At 47.9% G+C, this 15554-nt stretch overlaps 1 protein-coding gene across 1 annotated transcript in view; it reads left to right on the top strand.

Moving 5' to 3' along the window:
• Positions 1–13739, top strand: part of noc2l (NOC2-like nucleolar associated transcriptional repressor) — a 38710-nt gene extending 24971 nt beyond the window's left edge. Inside the window, exons 16-19 of the mRNA XM_076276491.1 lie at positions 4379–4492; positions 6726–6858; positions 12230–12358; positions 12978–13739. Of these exons, the coding sequence (XP_076132606.1) occupies positions 4379–4492; positions 6726–6858; positions 12230–12358; positions 12978–13084 (483 nt within the window). The 3' untranslated portion in view covers positions 13085–13739. The remainder of the gene's footprint in view (positions 1–4378; positions 4493–6725; positions 6859–12229; positions 12359–12977) is intronic.
• Positions 13740–15554: the final 1815 nt, after the last annotated feature.

Raw genomic sequence — 15554 nt, forward strand, 5'->3', positions numbered from 1 at the left:
GGAGAGGAGAGGAGCGACGGGGTGGCGTGGGGGGGGTGGGGGGGTTAGCAGAGCTTGTTTCCGTTGCAATTAGCGGCCGTGATGGTTTGGCAGCAGGATGGGTAGCAGGATGACGAGGGGAGGGGGTGGTTAGCGGGTGGCGGTGGGGGAGGACACAGGCTGCTAATGAGGGTGGAGGGAGAAGCAGGAGCGACAGAGGGCGGGTGGGGGTGTGGGGTAAGGCAGCTTGGAGAGGGAGGTGGAGGCTGTTCAATCCATCCTACACAGGGCTGAGTGACATTCGAATGAGTTGACAGTCGTATTCAAATTTGCAGTGGTCTCTTAATTTTGAATGTGATCGTCAACTCATTCGAATGTCACTCATCAGGATGACATCAGAGAAATGTGCAGTGGTCTCTTCATTTTTTCCAGAGCTGTATATGTGTGTGATGTATATGATGTCTATGATATATATATATATATATATATATATATATATATATATATATATATATATATGGATGGATGGACGGACATTTTGTTTATGATGCCACTGCCAGGTTGGATTGCACCTCAGACCAGTGTACTGGCAGGCAGGTAGGGAGAGGTTGAGGGATGGAGGAAAGCTCATCCTAAGAGTGCTGTATGTAAAATGGCTCACCATGTGCAAGTGGGACTGGAGGATGTTATGACGGAGGAGGGTGGGGGGGGGGGGGTACAGAGCACAAGAACGATAGAGGGATGAAAGAAAGAGGGAGGTGAGGATGGGTGAGGTGCCATTTCCTGTGAGCCAGCTCTCAGCAGCATCCATCTTTCGCTGCCTCCCCACACACACACACACACACACACACACACACACACACACACACACACACACACACACACACACACACACACACACACACACACACACACACACTCACTCACTCTCTCCTTCCATTTTCATCCAATCCCCAGCCAGGCCCAGCGCCCTGATAAATATTTAAGGCCGTTTAAGGCTGAAATTAAAGAGGGGGCTCTGAGCGCGTGTAATGTAGACCGGCAGTGGAGCGGGTGGGGTCGGGGTGGTGCTGGTGCTGGCGGAGGAGGTGGGGTGGGGCTGCGGAGGCGCAGGCCAGCGAGGCAGACAGTGTGGCACCGCACCGCCCCGCGTCTGTCGCCGGGCTCCCGGTCGCCTGGAGACGTCCTTCGGAGCCGCCGGAGCAGCATGGCAACCTTGTCGCCAGGCGCTCGGCTCGCCCATCACCACCACCACCACCACCCCCCCTCCTCCAACCTCCACACACCTTCCCACCAGCCGTCGTCCCCACGCTGCTGGAAAAGGACATCCTCTTGGCCTGTCGCCCTGCACATTTGTCCAACAAACGGGAGAAATTTAATTAATATCACCTTCACCCGCCCCTTGCCATGCCGCACAGGTGGTCGTGGGCTGCAGGTGGCAGTGGTGGATTCTCGCCCCCTCCAAACACCCCGACTCCCGTCTCTCTGTCTCTTTCTCTTTCCATCCCTTTCTCCCTCACACTCTTCTCTCCCCTTGCTTCTTGCCTTTCTCATTCTCTTTTCTTTTCTCTCCCTTTCTTTCTCTCCCTCTATTTTTCTTTCCCTCTCTCCCTTCTCTCTTCCTCTCGTTCGCTCACTGTGCCAGCGCTGGTGTTCATTACAGCTCCATTTATTCTTAATTATTGTGTATTTTCTGCCGCGGCGATAAGAGGTTTTCTGTCTCCTCGTCCACGCGGCGTCTGGCCATAATTGTCTTAGCCAGTGCCATCATCTGTGAATTCTTAACTTGTACTGGGACTTTTATTGAGTATTATGCGAAGGCATGGAAATAAACGTAAGCAATGTGGCATTAGTTAGAGTGCGTTGTTGTAGCAAAAGAGGGATCACTGGATCCGGAGCACACAGATGTTTGAGTTGCTTAACTTAATGTGAAAAAGGTGCAAACATTTCTAGAGGTACAATCTGTGATTGTAGTCCAATGCACTGTTTTTTCAAATTCACTAAATTGCAACTCATCGTCCTTTAGCTGTCTATTCTCTCTGTGAGCTGTAAACAGATTCCAGTGTTCTCAGGCCAGGCTCTGTAAATAGGCAACAAACGCCATGGCTCAGATGGAGTCATACACTATTCTAGCCAATCAACATGGTACTTTGGGCTCAAATATCAACCAAGGCTGTAACTAACCAAATAACTGATAAATTGAATCTTATGTATGCCCGTGCTTCAGTGATATAGACCCTTTCAATCTGTTCCTAGAGCGTTTCCGGGTTTAAACGTTGAAAACCAACGCAGATACTTTGAAATGAAAATTAATCGGACTTTAGCTTAATTCTCTTCAAAATGTAATTATAAATGTGCCAGCACCCCTGTTTGGTTTAATGCGTTAATTTTCAGTGCTAGTATTCACTTTACTTCAGTTATGTCCCAGCATGACTATGAACTAGTGCAGTGGGCTTGTGGATGTACCCACAACCATACAGTACCTAAAAAAAGTCATGCTTAAATTAATCATATACAATTGTATAATAAAATACATCTTCTATTCAACATCTTATGTGCATTTTGACCATTTGAGTAAGTGGTAACACTTGAAATACAATTGCATACAATCTTCTAATGCACATAAAATTGTGATTTGAGAAAGGGGGTGGATTAACTCTCGATTTGCATATATACAATGTGATTAAAGTGGATAGAGGCAGCTTTTTCGCATTTTTCGCATTTTCTACCTACGTGTTTCCGTAAATGTTGCCCTGACGACCCTACGTTTTGATCCCACAGCTGTGTAGAACTCTTCCCTTGATTAGGAGAATTATTCGCACAACAATTCTTGGAAATGCTTGAAGATGCAAGTTTATTAAGCTTAGATTTCATTAAACCTCATTCTTGGAAGTTCATGATCACAAAATTTATACTCAGCGTCTGTGATAAGATGAGTCATTTGTACTTGTTTTCCAGTCACTAATCCTGAGTCTCCAACAGTGCTATGTGACTATGTGAATAAGATAATTAGTAAAACTAAGCTACTTTCTTGTTTTAGAGTTTTTATAGTTTTTATGAACCAAAAATGAAAGTTTAGGGTAATTACACCAACCCAGTAAATAATTTTGTTAGTTTGAACTAAAGTTAGCAAAATCTCCTCCCACAGAGCCTCCTTTCTTAGCAAGTACCTATGTGCTTAATGACATTGCTGCCTAATCAGCTATATACTGTACGTGTGAACTTGTACTGTTTAACGCAGATTTAAATCAATCAATTTAATTAGATGTTGCAGGCATCAGGTCAATAAGTCAACAACCTTCCACTAGAATTGCAGACTATACCTTTAATATCATACAGCTGTCTACACGGTAGGTAAGGAATGCCATTTGTGCTGGTGCTGGAGCCGGAAGACCCAGAAATCCAACTCCAACCAGGTTAACTGCTCAGCTTTCCTCTTGGCTGGGCAGGCCTTCCTTTCTGAGGACGACTCGGGAGCCATTCCGTTTCATGGATGAGTTGATGTGTTTCATTTTGTGTTTTTAATGGAATCGCGCCGCAGCGTTTCTATTCCGTGGCTCCTTCGGACCGCCTCGTTTTTCACCCTGCTGTCGGCCGCGCAGCAAATTGTTATAAATAAGTTTAGATAACTGATGACTGAAGCCACAATCTATTATCGTCTATTGGATTTGGAGGTCAGATAATCTTGTTTAACCTGATCAATATCATCCTCAAAGACCTTTACGGGGGGAGGCTGGCAGCGGTCCACTCTCCTGTCTCCCCGCGCTCTCTGTCTCTGGGTTTCGCCCAACCTTAAGCGTCCTCGAGACTCCTCTAGAGCCATCTAGAACCATCAGCAGACTAACACTACTCTTAACAAATAGTGAGAAGAGTGAGAAGAACACTCCTGTGATCTCCCCTTGATGGTAACCCTGATAGCACAGGGGCGTTGAATCCACGTTGAATCAACCTCCGCCGCTTCAAACAAACGTGGATTCAACGCCCCTTTGCTATCTGGGAAAGGATACATTGGCATAGTCAGCCGTTTCAGAAGTAATAGCTGTCTGATATTTTCAAAAATATAATGCATAACACATAATGTGTGTGTGTGTGGGAAAATGCACATTTGTATGGGAGTGCAACCATGCTTTGTGTTGTATGTAGTTCTGGGGGGAAATATTATCTTGGGTCATTATCATTCCTCCGCATATGTGTGTCTGTGTGTGTGTGTGTGCGCGCGCGTGTGCTTGCGCGTGTGTGCGTGCGTGCGTGCGTGCGTGCGTGCGTGCGTGCGTGCGTGCGTGCGTGCGCACTTGCACTTGTGTGTTTATGTGTATAATTGTGTGGTTGTGTGCGTGCACATGTGTGTGTGGGGATATATATTTCATGGGCTCTTGCTTGTCATGGTTGCTTTTGGCAGACTGCCTGGGAGAAGCAGACGCGAGAGGAAGGCACCCCCCTCACCAAGTACTACATCCAGTGGAAGAAGCTCCGCGAGAAGGAGGTCCAGATGGAGATCTCCGGCAAGGAGAGGGTAATGACCAGCCGTGGGATGCCACCCGCCGCACATAAAGCATCCACAGCAGCTAGCGCTGGGCCGGGCACCACCGGCAGCGCTTATCGCTCATCAGACTGGCCCCAGATCAGTGGGTGTGCTCCTTCTGCAGCACCTGGGGCTGGCTAGGGGAAAATCATTAGCAGTACTGAATGAAATGGAAACAGCACACAGCTAGACTAGATATAACTGTGTATTGGCAGGAATCTGTTGAGTTATAACCGGCATTGCGCATCATGATAGAGATTAAGATTTAATGCATTGAAATGCTTGAAGATGATCTATTGCAATTTTTTTAGATCTAATTTCAGGAAAGCGGTCATAGTATAACTAACTGACTTACCACCATATGTTAAAAATTCTGGGATATGCGCTTGCATTTATCCTAGTTCCTGTAGCATTCTACATTCATGGCACTACTTTTTATGCAATCGAATCGAAATAGTTAATATTTGCCTTTACCTATTAAAATGGATTTGGAGGAATTTAGAAGCAATGCAGTATTCAAGAAACATAATGTCAGGAGATACTGTGTATCAATATTTTCTCACATTCCTACTATCCTGCCGTTTTTGGCCTGTTGGTGGTAATTGAATTGAGATGGGTCAAAGTCGTAACTGAATTTTGAATCTCTAGTTTTACAACATGTATTGAGGAATATATATATATACATATATATATAAGGTGCAGATTTACAGATTTCTGACATTTATGGATATTCAGTGCAAAAGTAATACAACACATAGAGCCCTTTTCTCAGTCTCTTTGTGGCGTTCAGTGCTCTGGTGGTGGAGTGAGGTGGAGGGTGTGCTCAGAACAACACGACCCACAGCGCTGGTTTCTGGGAAGCGGCAGCTTGGCAGAGTGGGCGGCTCAGGAAGAGCATTATAAAAACGGGCCGCCGGTCTTGCCGCTCAGACTTTGATGTGCCGCGCCCCCCCCCCCACACCTCCGTACAGCCCCCCTCCAACCTCACCCACCACCCCCAGGCAAAGATCTGATTACTGGCCGCCAGCCTCCTCCGCCCCCCTTCCTCCTCTCCGCTTCTCTTTTCCCCTCCCTCCGCTTTTCTGCACAGGGGAGCGGCTCCAGAGGCCAGGCTGCCGCCGGCGCTATTGGAGCAGGCTGGCCCTGCAGACCACCACACACAAACACACACACACACACACACACACACACACACACACACACACACACACACACACACACACACACACACACAGAGGCAGAAAGTCATCCGACCGGTTACTAGCACCGTCGATGCACTGCAGACAGGCAGGGCCAGTGATTGGGAGAAGCCCTGGTCGATCTGAAGCCCCCCCTCCCCACACACACACACACACACACACACACACACACACACACACACACACACACACACACACACACACACACACACACACACACACTAGAAATCAAAGGTGCCCGGTGGTCATGCTGATGCGTGAGACACCGAGGAGTTTTACCCAGGACAGGAAGCCGAGGGTCATATCTGTCCGAGATTATGAGTTTAATGAGACCGAGTTTAAACTGTCAGGATCAGGAGGTCTGACTGACCATAGAGCTGGACAGCTGAATAGTTTTGTGATCCCATGGAGTCTGCTCTTATGTACATCTTTAAAGGGAAGCTGTTAAAACTCAACACTATAAAAGTCTATACTTAGAAAGGCATCAAGTTGAAGGATGGCCTTTGTGAAGGTTAACAGAGGGCTAATTGACAGATATGCTCTTTGTAGCTATTTAAAAGACCCTTAGTATTCTAACTTTTTCTGTTCCAGAGCCTTCGCCTATATGTAGCTAAAGCTGTATGGCTGCATTAGAATGGTGGGCTTGTATGGCGCAAGGGGGTGTTACGTTACTGTGCTACGAGTACTGTTGTAGATAACCCACGCTATATGTGAATGCGTAAGCATAACCGCTGATCCCGCGGTTCATTAGTGGCAAGAAGCCGAGGTGCTAATTGCCTCCAGCGAGACTTGTGTGTGCTCTAATGTCTTTACGAATGCAGGTACTGTTCTCCACACCGCTGCGTCAGTCCACATTAATGCCCTCAGCTGTGGTGTATATGTGAATGACATTTCTTATTGCCCCTTACACGTGCACAGGTTGGTTAGGAAAAGAGCAACTGATGTGGCCTCTGACTGGGTGTGTCACGCTTGTCTTATTTATTTATTCATTCATTCATTCATTTATTTATTTTTGATCATCCTAGATGATGGACCTGAACCTGCCTGAGATCAATCGCAAGCTGATCAAGGAGAAGAAGAAGGACAAGAAGGAGTTCAAGGGCCTGTTCGAGTCGGACAGTGACGATGACGGGACCGAGCCTGTGTTCAAAATCAAAGGTAGACCTCACCTTCACCTGCCCCTGCCTGATACATCACCTATTTCCGCCCCCTATTTCCGTTTCCTATTTACACGTATGTGTCATTTAATATTAATTTCTATACAAACCAAGACGGCAGATTTCTAAAGAAACGCAAGCACCCACCCCAAAGTGTATCTAAATTAGCTATGTACCAAAAATTACATTTTACTCGAAGAGCTGTAAACAGTGTTGTAAGGTTGCGTGTACAAATCTGTTTGGAGCTCCAGTGGAATTTGGATTTCGCGACGAGAATTCTCGCTCTAACCATTGATGTCGAGTGAGTGGGCGGAAATAGGGCACCCACCAGTCAGCACCAAACCCCGAGCATGGTAAACAAAATGGGAATTTTAAGGCAGCAAATGCTCCCGAAGAACCAAACAAGATTTTGTTAATATCTACACACCTATGGCTACTGAAAAATGTAAAGTTCATTTATCAAATGTTATTTTGAAGTATTAAAAAACATGTTTGTTTAAGAATTTTCAAACAAAAGGGGGGGGGGGGTAATTGGTGCTTTTACGATACATCTGCTACCTATATGATTCACTTACTCTTCCCATACGGAGCACTATCTTAACATTGTTCGTAATTGCTTTCCTTCTACTATGTATAGAATGTTTATTTGATGTAAATAGTTGCACATACAGCCTCCCTACACACTTGACTATATGTGTGTGTGTCACAAGCATGTTCAGCCGAGCCTCCTGTGTGTGTTCGCCCATTAGTGGCTAGTTGTGCGTAGCTTTTCCTAAGGCCCACCCATTGCGTTGCATGTAAATCTTGGCTGTGCTGAAAACCTCTGTAGGTGGATAGGAAAAGGAGGCTGTGCAGGGGAGGGGAGTTTGTGTTGACCTCCCTGCAATGCCTGCTCCGGTCACTGGGAGGCTGTGTTCCATTGCAGTGTGCTTGTCTGTTGGGACCCTCTGACTCTGTAACTGGAACTGAATTAATGTGTTATTGTTTGGGTCAAATCACCCAGTACCCAGTAGTGCGACGCTCCAACATTATCACAGCATTGACTTTGTGTACTTGTATGGTGCGCACAGATAGATGGGAAAATCCCTTTTAGTGTATTTGCATCCATTTCTAATGTTGTGTTTTTTTTTTTTTTTGTTTTTTTTTTTTTTTGGTGTAAACCATGACTAACCAGGCCTTCCACCCTGGCGTCAGCCTGCTCCAAAGCTAACAGTAAGGAGCGAAAGGTCTAGCACGCTAATGTGTGGTATTTGCTCCGCACAGCCAGTCCCCCCCCTAGCCACACAAAATGATTATTTCGGTTAGTGGGTGACCTCTCTCTTGCTCTCTCTCGTACTCGCTCTTGCTCTCTCTCGTGCTCGCTCTCTCTCTCTCTCTCTCTCTCTCTCTCTCTCTCTCTCTCTCTCTCTCTCTCTCTCTCTCTCTCTCTCTCTCTCTCTCTCTCTCTCTCTCTCTGCTGCTTCCTCTTGAAAACTGTGGATGGATGTGAGCATGCAAGCTTTTTTTGTGTGTGAACGAGAGCGTATCAATGTAGGGTTCAGTAAGCCTGTGAGTGTTTATGTGCGAGAGAAGGAAAATGTACCAATGTAGGGTTCAGTGAGCGTGTGTGTGTGTGTGTGTGTGTGTGTGTGTGTGTGTGTGTGTGTGAATAGGGCTCTGTGGAGGGTTGCTCAGCTGCCATGGCTGCTGCCCCCGCCCTTAACCCCACCATATCAGGACTTCCGTCTGTGGGTCGCCTCCAGGCCAGTGGCGCGAGCCAAGTCCTCCGGCCGGCCTGTCTGTGGTCTGAGGGGGAACAAAACGAGAGAGGGAAGAAGGGAGGGGTTAAAAAAAGGAGAGGGGGAAGAATTGATGGCGGCGGGAGGGAAAGAGCGAGGGAGGGAAGGAGGGGACTTTTCGGCGCATCTGGTCCTCATTGCGCTGGAGTCCCCGCGAACCGGTGGCGCGAGCGAGTGGTCGGCCGGGCCGGGAGACGCTCTCACAGGAAGAGCTCTCCTCCTGGCAGGCTTGGATCCCGGCGGGGGAGCCTAACTGGAACCAGCCCGCTGGAAACATGTCAGCGGCCGGCCGGCTGCTCCCTCTGCTCCCCCCTGCTCTGCTCCCCTCCCCTCCCCTCCCCTCTCCTCTCCTCTGCCGCTTAACTGCCTCCCCACACAGCCAACACCCCCCCCCCCCCCCCCCCCCCCCGCAGCCTCCTCTCCCTCTCACCTCCCCACTGAGAGCCAAGCCCCAGACACACACTCTCACATACACACTCAGTCTTACTGATAATATCAATATAAAAAGGTGAAAATACACACATTCGCTGTAAACTAGTGCACTGAATTTCTCACCACACAAACTTTCATGAAAATAGTGCATATGTACCCCATACCCAAATACCAAACTACACACACACTAACCCAGATACCTCACACTCTTACACCACTGCAACCTCATGCAAAGCTCTGTATTTGAAACCTGAGTAGGATGCTCTGTTGGGGGTAACAAAGTTGAGGTTGGAAGGACTTAAAGGGTGGTAGAAATATGTTCATACCGAAAAAGACACGCACACAATCGTGCGCTCACACTCGCTTGGGGCCGTCGTGTAAAATCCAGAAACCCCCCTCAAACAATCCCTCTCGCTCGCCCGAGCACAGGGTTTCCAGGCAAACAACGGCCTCTAATCATCACTGTCCAAACCCCTGTCTGAATGAGAGGCAAAGATCATGGATAGGAAGAGATTGAAGAGAGAGAGAGAGAGAACGAGAAGGAGAGAGAGAGAGAAAGAGATGAGGAGGGAGTGAGAGACGACTGTTCTAGGAAGTGGTCCAGGAAGGTTTCTGAAAACAATTAAAGGCTTTTGGGCGCTCCCGGGGAGGAGAGGGGGGGCCTGGCGGCTCTCTGCTGGCTAGAGCTCGCTCCGGCGGCTGGGCTCTGCTGGTCTCTGCTGGGCTCTGCTCTCCCAGCGCGGGTGGCGGAGGCATAATTAGGAGCTTGTGTGGCGTCGAGCGGACAAACCCAGGGAGGGAGGGAGGGAGGAAGGGAGGCGGAGGAGCGTGCGGTGAGACAGAGGTGTAGGGTGGGGGTTGGGAATTGGCCGGGTAGTGTGCAAGGGTCACACACAAACAAACATGTGCGCACACGCACTCACCCATTTCTCTCTCTCTCTCTCTCACACAAACATGCAAGCGCGCCCACAGACACACACATGCGCACACTCACATGCGCGTACACACACACACACACACACACACACACACACACACACACACACACACACACACACACACACACACAAACACATATACTAACATGCGTGTGCATACACACACACACACACACACACACCGTTCCTATTCACAGCTTATTGCTCTGCTGTGTTGGTTACAAAGGGGAGAGTTTTCACAACACACTGCCTGATCCGCCTGCCTGTCTGTCTGTCTTTGTCTCTGTCTGTCTGTCCATCTCTATCTCTCTCTCTCTCTCTGTCTGTCTGTCCATCTCTGTCTCTGTCTCTCTCTCTCTGTCTGTCTGTCTGTCTCTGGTTGTCTGCTGGAATACCCAGCTACGTTCCTCAGTTTCTGTGTTAATTAAGGCCATCCCTCACTTTGGTACAGCCAGCCAGTCCCCCCCCCCTCCCTTCCCATGGTGTGAGTCATGAGTTTCACGAGGTGGTTAGTGCGCCGTCAGGCCCACTTGTGAGCTTCGCTGGAGCAATGATGGGCCCATCAGTTAGTCATCTCACCCCCCCCCCCCCCCCACACACACACACACACACACACACACACTCCCTCCACCCCCCTGTGTTTCCATGGCTGGATCGGTTGTGAGCTCTGGCTTTTATAAGGTTTATATAGAGGCGAGTCCTGGTCAATTCTCAATATATGGTGGTGTAAGTGTTGTGGTTCCGGTAGGTGTGTCCTTTAAATAGCTCCTGTGGTTTGGCTTTACGCGTGTGCTGCTGTTCGGCCCATACAGCACGGGGGGTTAAGCAGTAATCCGCCTCTTTGTTTAGACCAGTGGGTCAATACTGCCTGTGCCACCTACTGCAAAAGCGCCGGCTTTAGGAAGCTTGTGTGTAGGTGTGTGTGTGTGTGTTTGTTTGTTTGTGTGTGAGTCATTCTAGATCTTTTTTTGTTTTGTGTCTGTGCTGCTTTGAATCAGTGAACACTTGTGAAGACTGTATGTGTGTGTGTGTGTGTGTGTGTGGGGGGGGGGGGGGGGGGGGTGGTTAGGGATGTCCTTATGCTTGTTCCTGCATGTCTCTGTCGCATCAACACATATATCGCATATGTGCAAGTGCATTTGTTTGATTGTGTTTTTTGTTTTCCATTTCAGTTTTGGTGAGTGTGTGTGGGTTTTTTTTTCTGTTATTTTTGTCCGTAGTATTCACACACCTACCTACATTTTTGTGTTTGTGCGTGTGTGCCTCTAATTCCTGTTTATGTACCTATGTGTGTTATATTGTGTGTGTGTGCTCCCTTGTGTATATTTTTTGCTGTGTGTGTGTGTGTGTTTGGACTGCGCCGCCTGCCCCGGCCCCCGTCTCCCGGCGCTGCGCTTCCCTCAGCCTCCCTGCCGCTGCGGCAGCGCGCTAATTAGACGGGTGCGAGCGCATGGCAGAGGAAGTGTCCGCGCCGCTCACCTCCCAGGCAGCGTCTAATCAAATCCCACTTCAAAGCGCCGGGATTTCTTTTCCCCGGCCCACTCCTTCACCGCCGCTCCGACACCACCACCCCACCCCCATTCCCCATCCACCCCCCCCCCCCGGTCTCTCTGCTTCCCCTGGGCAGTGCGTGGTGCGGCACGCTGGAGAAGCCTCCGGATTAGCTGACACGCATTTGTAGCTGTCAGAAGTGTGGTGGTGGAGGAGCTGCTGCTGCTGCTGCTGCTGCTGCTGCTATCTCCATCCCTCCCCTGGCTTCAGCTGATTTATTTACACCCTGTGTGCCGCAGGTTGCCCACTAGCATGCTGATGGATCATAAAGTCAATACAATAGATTCAGATTTGATTTTTTTTGTTGATGTTTTTTTTCTATGTGTGTGAGATCCTTATTATATTTTGATTCTACAGGAATGGTTTGATGTTGAATGCACTTTAGTTTAGTTTAGGAGGCTTGTTTTTTTATTTGAGAGCTGAGGTGTGGATAGGAAACCGTATGGAAGTAGCTTACAGGAGATCTCCTGAGCCACAGAGCAGCGCTTGTTTACTTAGTATCAGTATCAGCTCTCCCCACCTCCCCCTCACATCTTACTGCCTCCCTTCACTACCGCTTTACAGGAGCCTTCTGGGTCCTCAGGGCTGGACAACGTGGAGTTCTTCTGTAGAATGTTCTTGTGTAGAACCCCAGAAACCGTTTCTCAGTTTCCTCAATGTTTTCTACTTACAGAAAAAGCTGGGGAGGGTGATTCAGATGAGGACGATGCCGAGCTGGAGGACCTGTCGGACCTTAGTGGTGGTGATGATGACGATGATTATGGTGGAGAGGAAGACTCGGATGATGATGACGAACCCTCAGGTCAGTGATTTCCATCTCCCTTTTGGTCATAATGTATTTATTGGGTCAGATCCATCACTTGGCTTTCATACGGCCAAAGAGTAAATATTAGCAGCATAGGACTGAGCTCTAGGTTAGTGAGAGGGCGACAGCATGGCCCTTTTGAGACAGAAGGGTGGGGCATTAGACCGAGTCGGTGGGTGTGGTGGTGGAATGGGGGCAAGTTTGAGTTTTCAAACGTTAATTAAGGCTCTGGAACCCTCAGCAGCAGCCCACCCCCACACTAATTCCGTCTGGCTCCCCTCTCCCTTCCTGTGGGTGGGGAACTTCCCTCCTGCCACAGCTCTCTCTCTTTTCCTCTCTTCCCTCTCTCCATCTCTCTCTCTCTCTCTTCCTCTCTTCCCTCTCTTTTCCCTCTCCGTCTATCTTACTCTTTCCCCCTCTCTCTCTATCTCTTCCTTCCCCTCTCCATCATTCTCTCCTCCTCCCCCTCTCTCTCTGTCGCTCTTTAGGCCAAGGCCCTATGAGGCCCGTGTGCATCCAAACAGCCAAGAGCGAGAGCTCTTCCCAACTTTTCCACACTCACTCCACTTCCCTCCCTCCCTCACACCCTCTCTCTCCTCTCTCTCTCCCACCACAGGCTCGAAAGGGAAGGCACCCAAGAAACTGTCAAGCGTGGACCTGCAGGAGATCGCCGAGGGAGACGAGGACGTGGTGGAGGACTTGGAGCTGTCTGACCAGGACTGAACAGCAGGACCGTAGCCCCAAAGGGACCAGAATGTACTGGATTGACCCTGAGGGGGCAGGGAGGGGGGGTGGCAGTGTCTCTGTCTCTGTCTCTCTCTGTCTCTCTCTCTCTCTCTCTCTCTCTCTCTCTCTCTCTCTCTTTCTCTCTCTGGAGGATTCCTCCGAGTGTCCAGCTGTTGCACAGTGGAAACACAGCCGGCTGAGAAGGCAAGGACTTTGTGTGTAACAAGACCAGAAATTGTATTATACTGATACAACATGTTATATGATGGGTCCTTCCACTGATCATAGCGATGTTTTGTGTATAAATATTCTGAGGTTCTTTTGTTAACTATGTACAGTATATAAGAATTTGGTTATGTTATCAGGAGATCTACATGTTCTCTTTTTTCCTGTTTGTCCCCGCACGCACACGCACACACACACACACACAAACACACACACAAAAATCGGTTTGATTTTTATTTTTTAAGTAAAAAAACAACTAACTTACCTGTATGGCTGTGTGTATTCTTCCCCCCAAAAACCAACAGTACATTTAGGAAATGGCTAGGAAATGGATGGGTAGATAAGATTTAGAGGTTCAAAGTGGATATTGGTGGCCTGTTTTCTTAATCAGTGAAAGGATTTCCATGGCAAGTTGAAAGAAGAGGCCAAAAAGTATAAACATTATTTCTGGAAATGTCAAACATGGAAAAACATATATGCGAATATGCTAGGGGATATATATATATATATATATATATATATATATATATATTACCATTACAATGTGTCTGCTGCCTTATAATGTAGTTAAAAAGAATTTCTGTCCAATTCTAAATGGGTTGATGCTATCCCAAATGTCTAAAAGAATGCATAATGAAACGATTTTGAGTAATTTGTGTATCTACTTTTATTAGACAACAGAGATTTTGGGAATGACTTAACTGTATTTTATGGATTTTGAGCTGATCAGCTTATAAATGTCGAGTCAATGTTTCAATAGCGGCACAACATTGCATTATATTGCTTGGGTTCCCTATTCAGGGTTCACATGGGTCCTGGAAATCTTGGAATGTATAAATTTGAGAAAAACAAGTCAAGAGTTCTGAAAGTTTCTGAAAATAGACATGGGTCATTGAAAGGCTTAACTTTATATATTTCGTGTTAGAAAAGGCAATAGATAGTCTTCCATCAGTATTCCACGGCACAATTGAGAAATGTTGAAAATGTTCAGGTTCACATTCAGGCATGTTTTCAATTGTCTGTGAGAAATACTCTGTAATGATGATTAACCTTGAAATGGGGTCCTTGAATTCGAGTGAATTGAGCCTGTAAATTCTTTGAGTCTCAATGATGTTGAATATGTGGGAACTGTTAGTGCTCAAAGATGCACATCACTCTGACTTACTAAGAAAGCCTATGAGGCCTACTTTGGGTAAAATTGGTGACCAAGCCAAACCCTGCACTCATATTTGTTGTGCAATATGTGCAGTCAACTTGAGAGCAACAAACAAACCACCTGCAATGCATTACCATGTTAAGATTAGTCCAGGAAGCAACACAATGTGCAGTATCATTATGTGATTATATACATATCGCATAATTATAAGGAAGTTACTTTAATGTTTCTCCAAATTCCTGTGTAATAGAATAAATGTGAAATCATTTTTGTTTCAGCTCATCCTGTCATTAGTTTGTTTTTCAAGAAGAAACATTTTGTGTGTTACAGGTCAATCCATTTCCAAATTAGTATAAAGTAAAACCTATCATCCAGAGAGGATTCTCCAAGACTACAGGTGAAGCAGTAGTCGTGGTAATCTGGGTGCCTATTAATGTGCAGATAACGAGCATCAATCAATTTTTCATTATTGCTCCGGCTCTATCTGTTATCAGTAGTCTTTGTGTAGAATCTGTGTGTGTGTGTGCATGCCAGTCTGCCGTGTGCCTGTGGACAGACTCGGAGGCCCTGGCTGGTGGCAGGAGGCTGGGTGGGGGTGAGGAGATGACTGCGGGCAGGAGGCTCCAGTCTGCCAGGGGCCTCTCTGATCGCACGCCAGCCGGCTCAGCCCAGGTGGGAGACAGGGAACAGAGAGCAGGCTGTTCCCTCGCCAAAAAAACCCTCTTGCCGTCACCGCCGATGCCTGACACCCCTCCTCCTCCTCCTTCATCCTTCTCTCTCTCTCCTGCTTTCCCTCTCCTGTATTCTGCCTTTCTGGTGGTGAACGCTAGGCCGCTGTGTTGGGAGGAAAACCGCCCCTCGTGTGTGTGCTGCCGTCTCCTCGCCCGAAACCTTCCCTCGTGCCCTTCCCTGCTGCCGCCCAGGGAGCTTGCTATAGCGACTGGCCTTAGTAACCAGCTTGCAGGGGAGGGGGTTGGGCACGAGCGAGAGGCAGGAGATGTTGAAGGGATCACCAAGCGCATGAGTGACAGCTGGTCAGCATTAGGAAGAAATTCTGCTTTCGTCAGAAAGGTTAGGCGTGTTGTC

The sequence above is a fragment of the Alosa pseudoharengus genome, unplaced genomic scaffold (genome assembly GCF_046254945.1).
Source record: "Alosa pseudoharengus isolate Yale_2024_CS ecotype anadromous, Long Island Sound unplaced genomic scaffold, YU_APseudo_1.1 YU_APseudo_1.1_scf_9, whole genome shotgun sequence".
NCBI lineage: Eukaryota > Metazoa > Chordata > Actinopteri > Clupeiformes > Clupeidae > Alosa > Alosa pseudoharengus.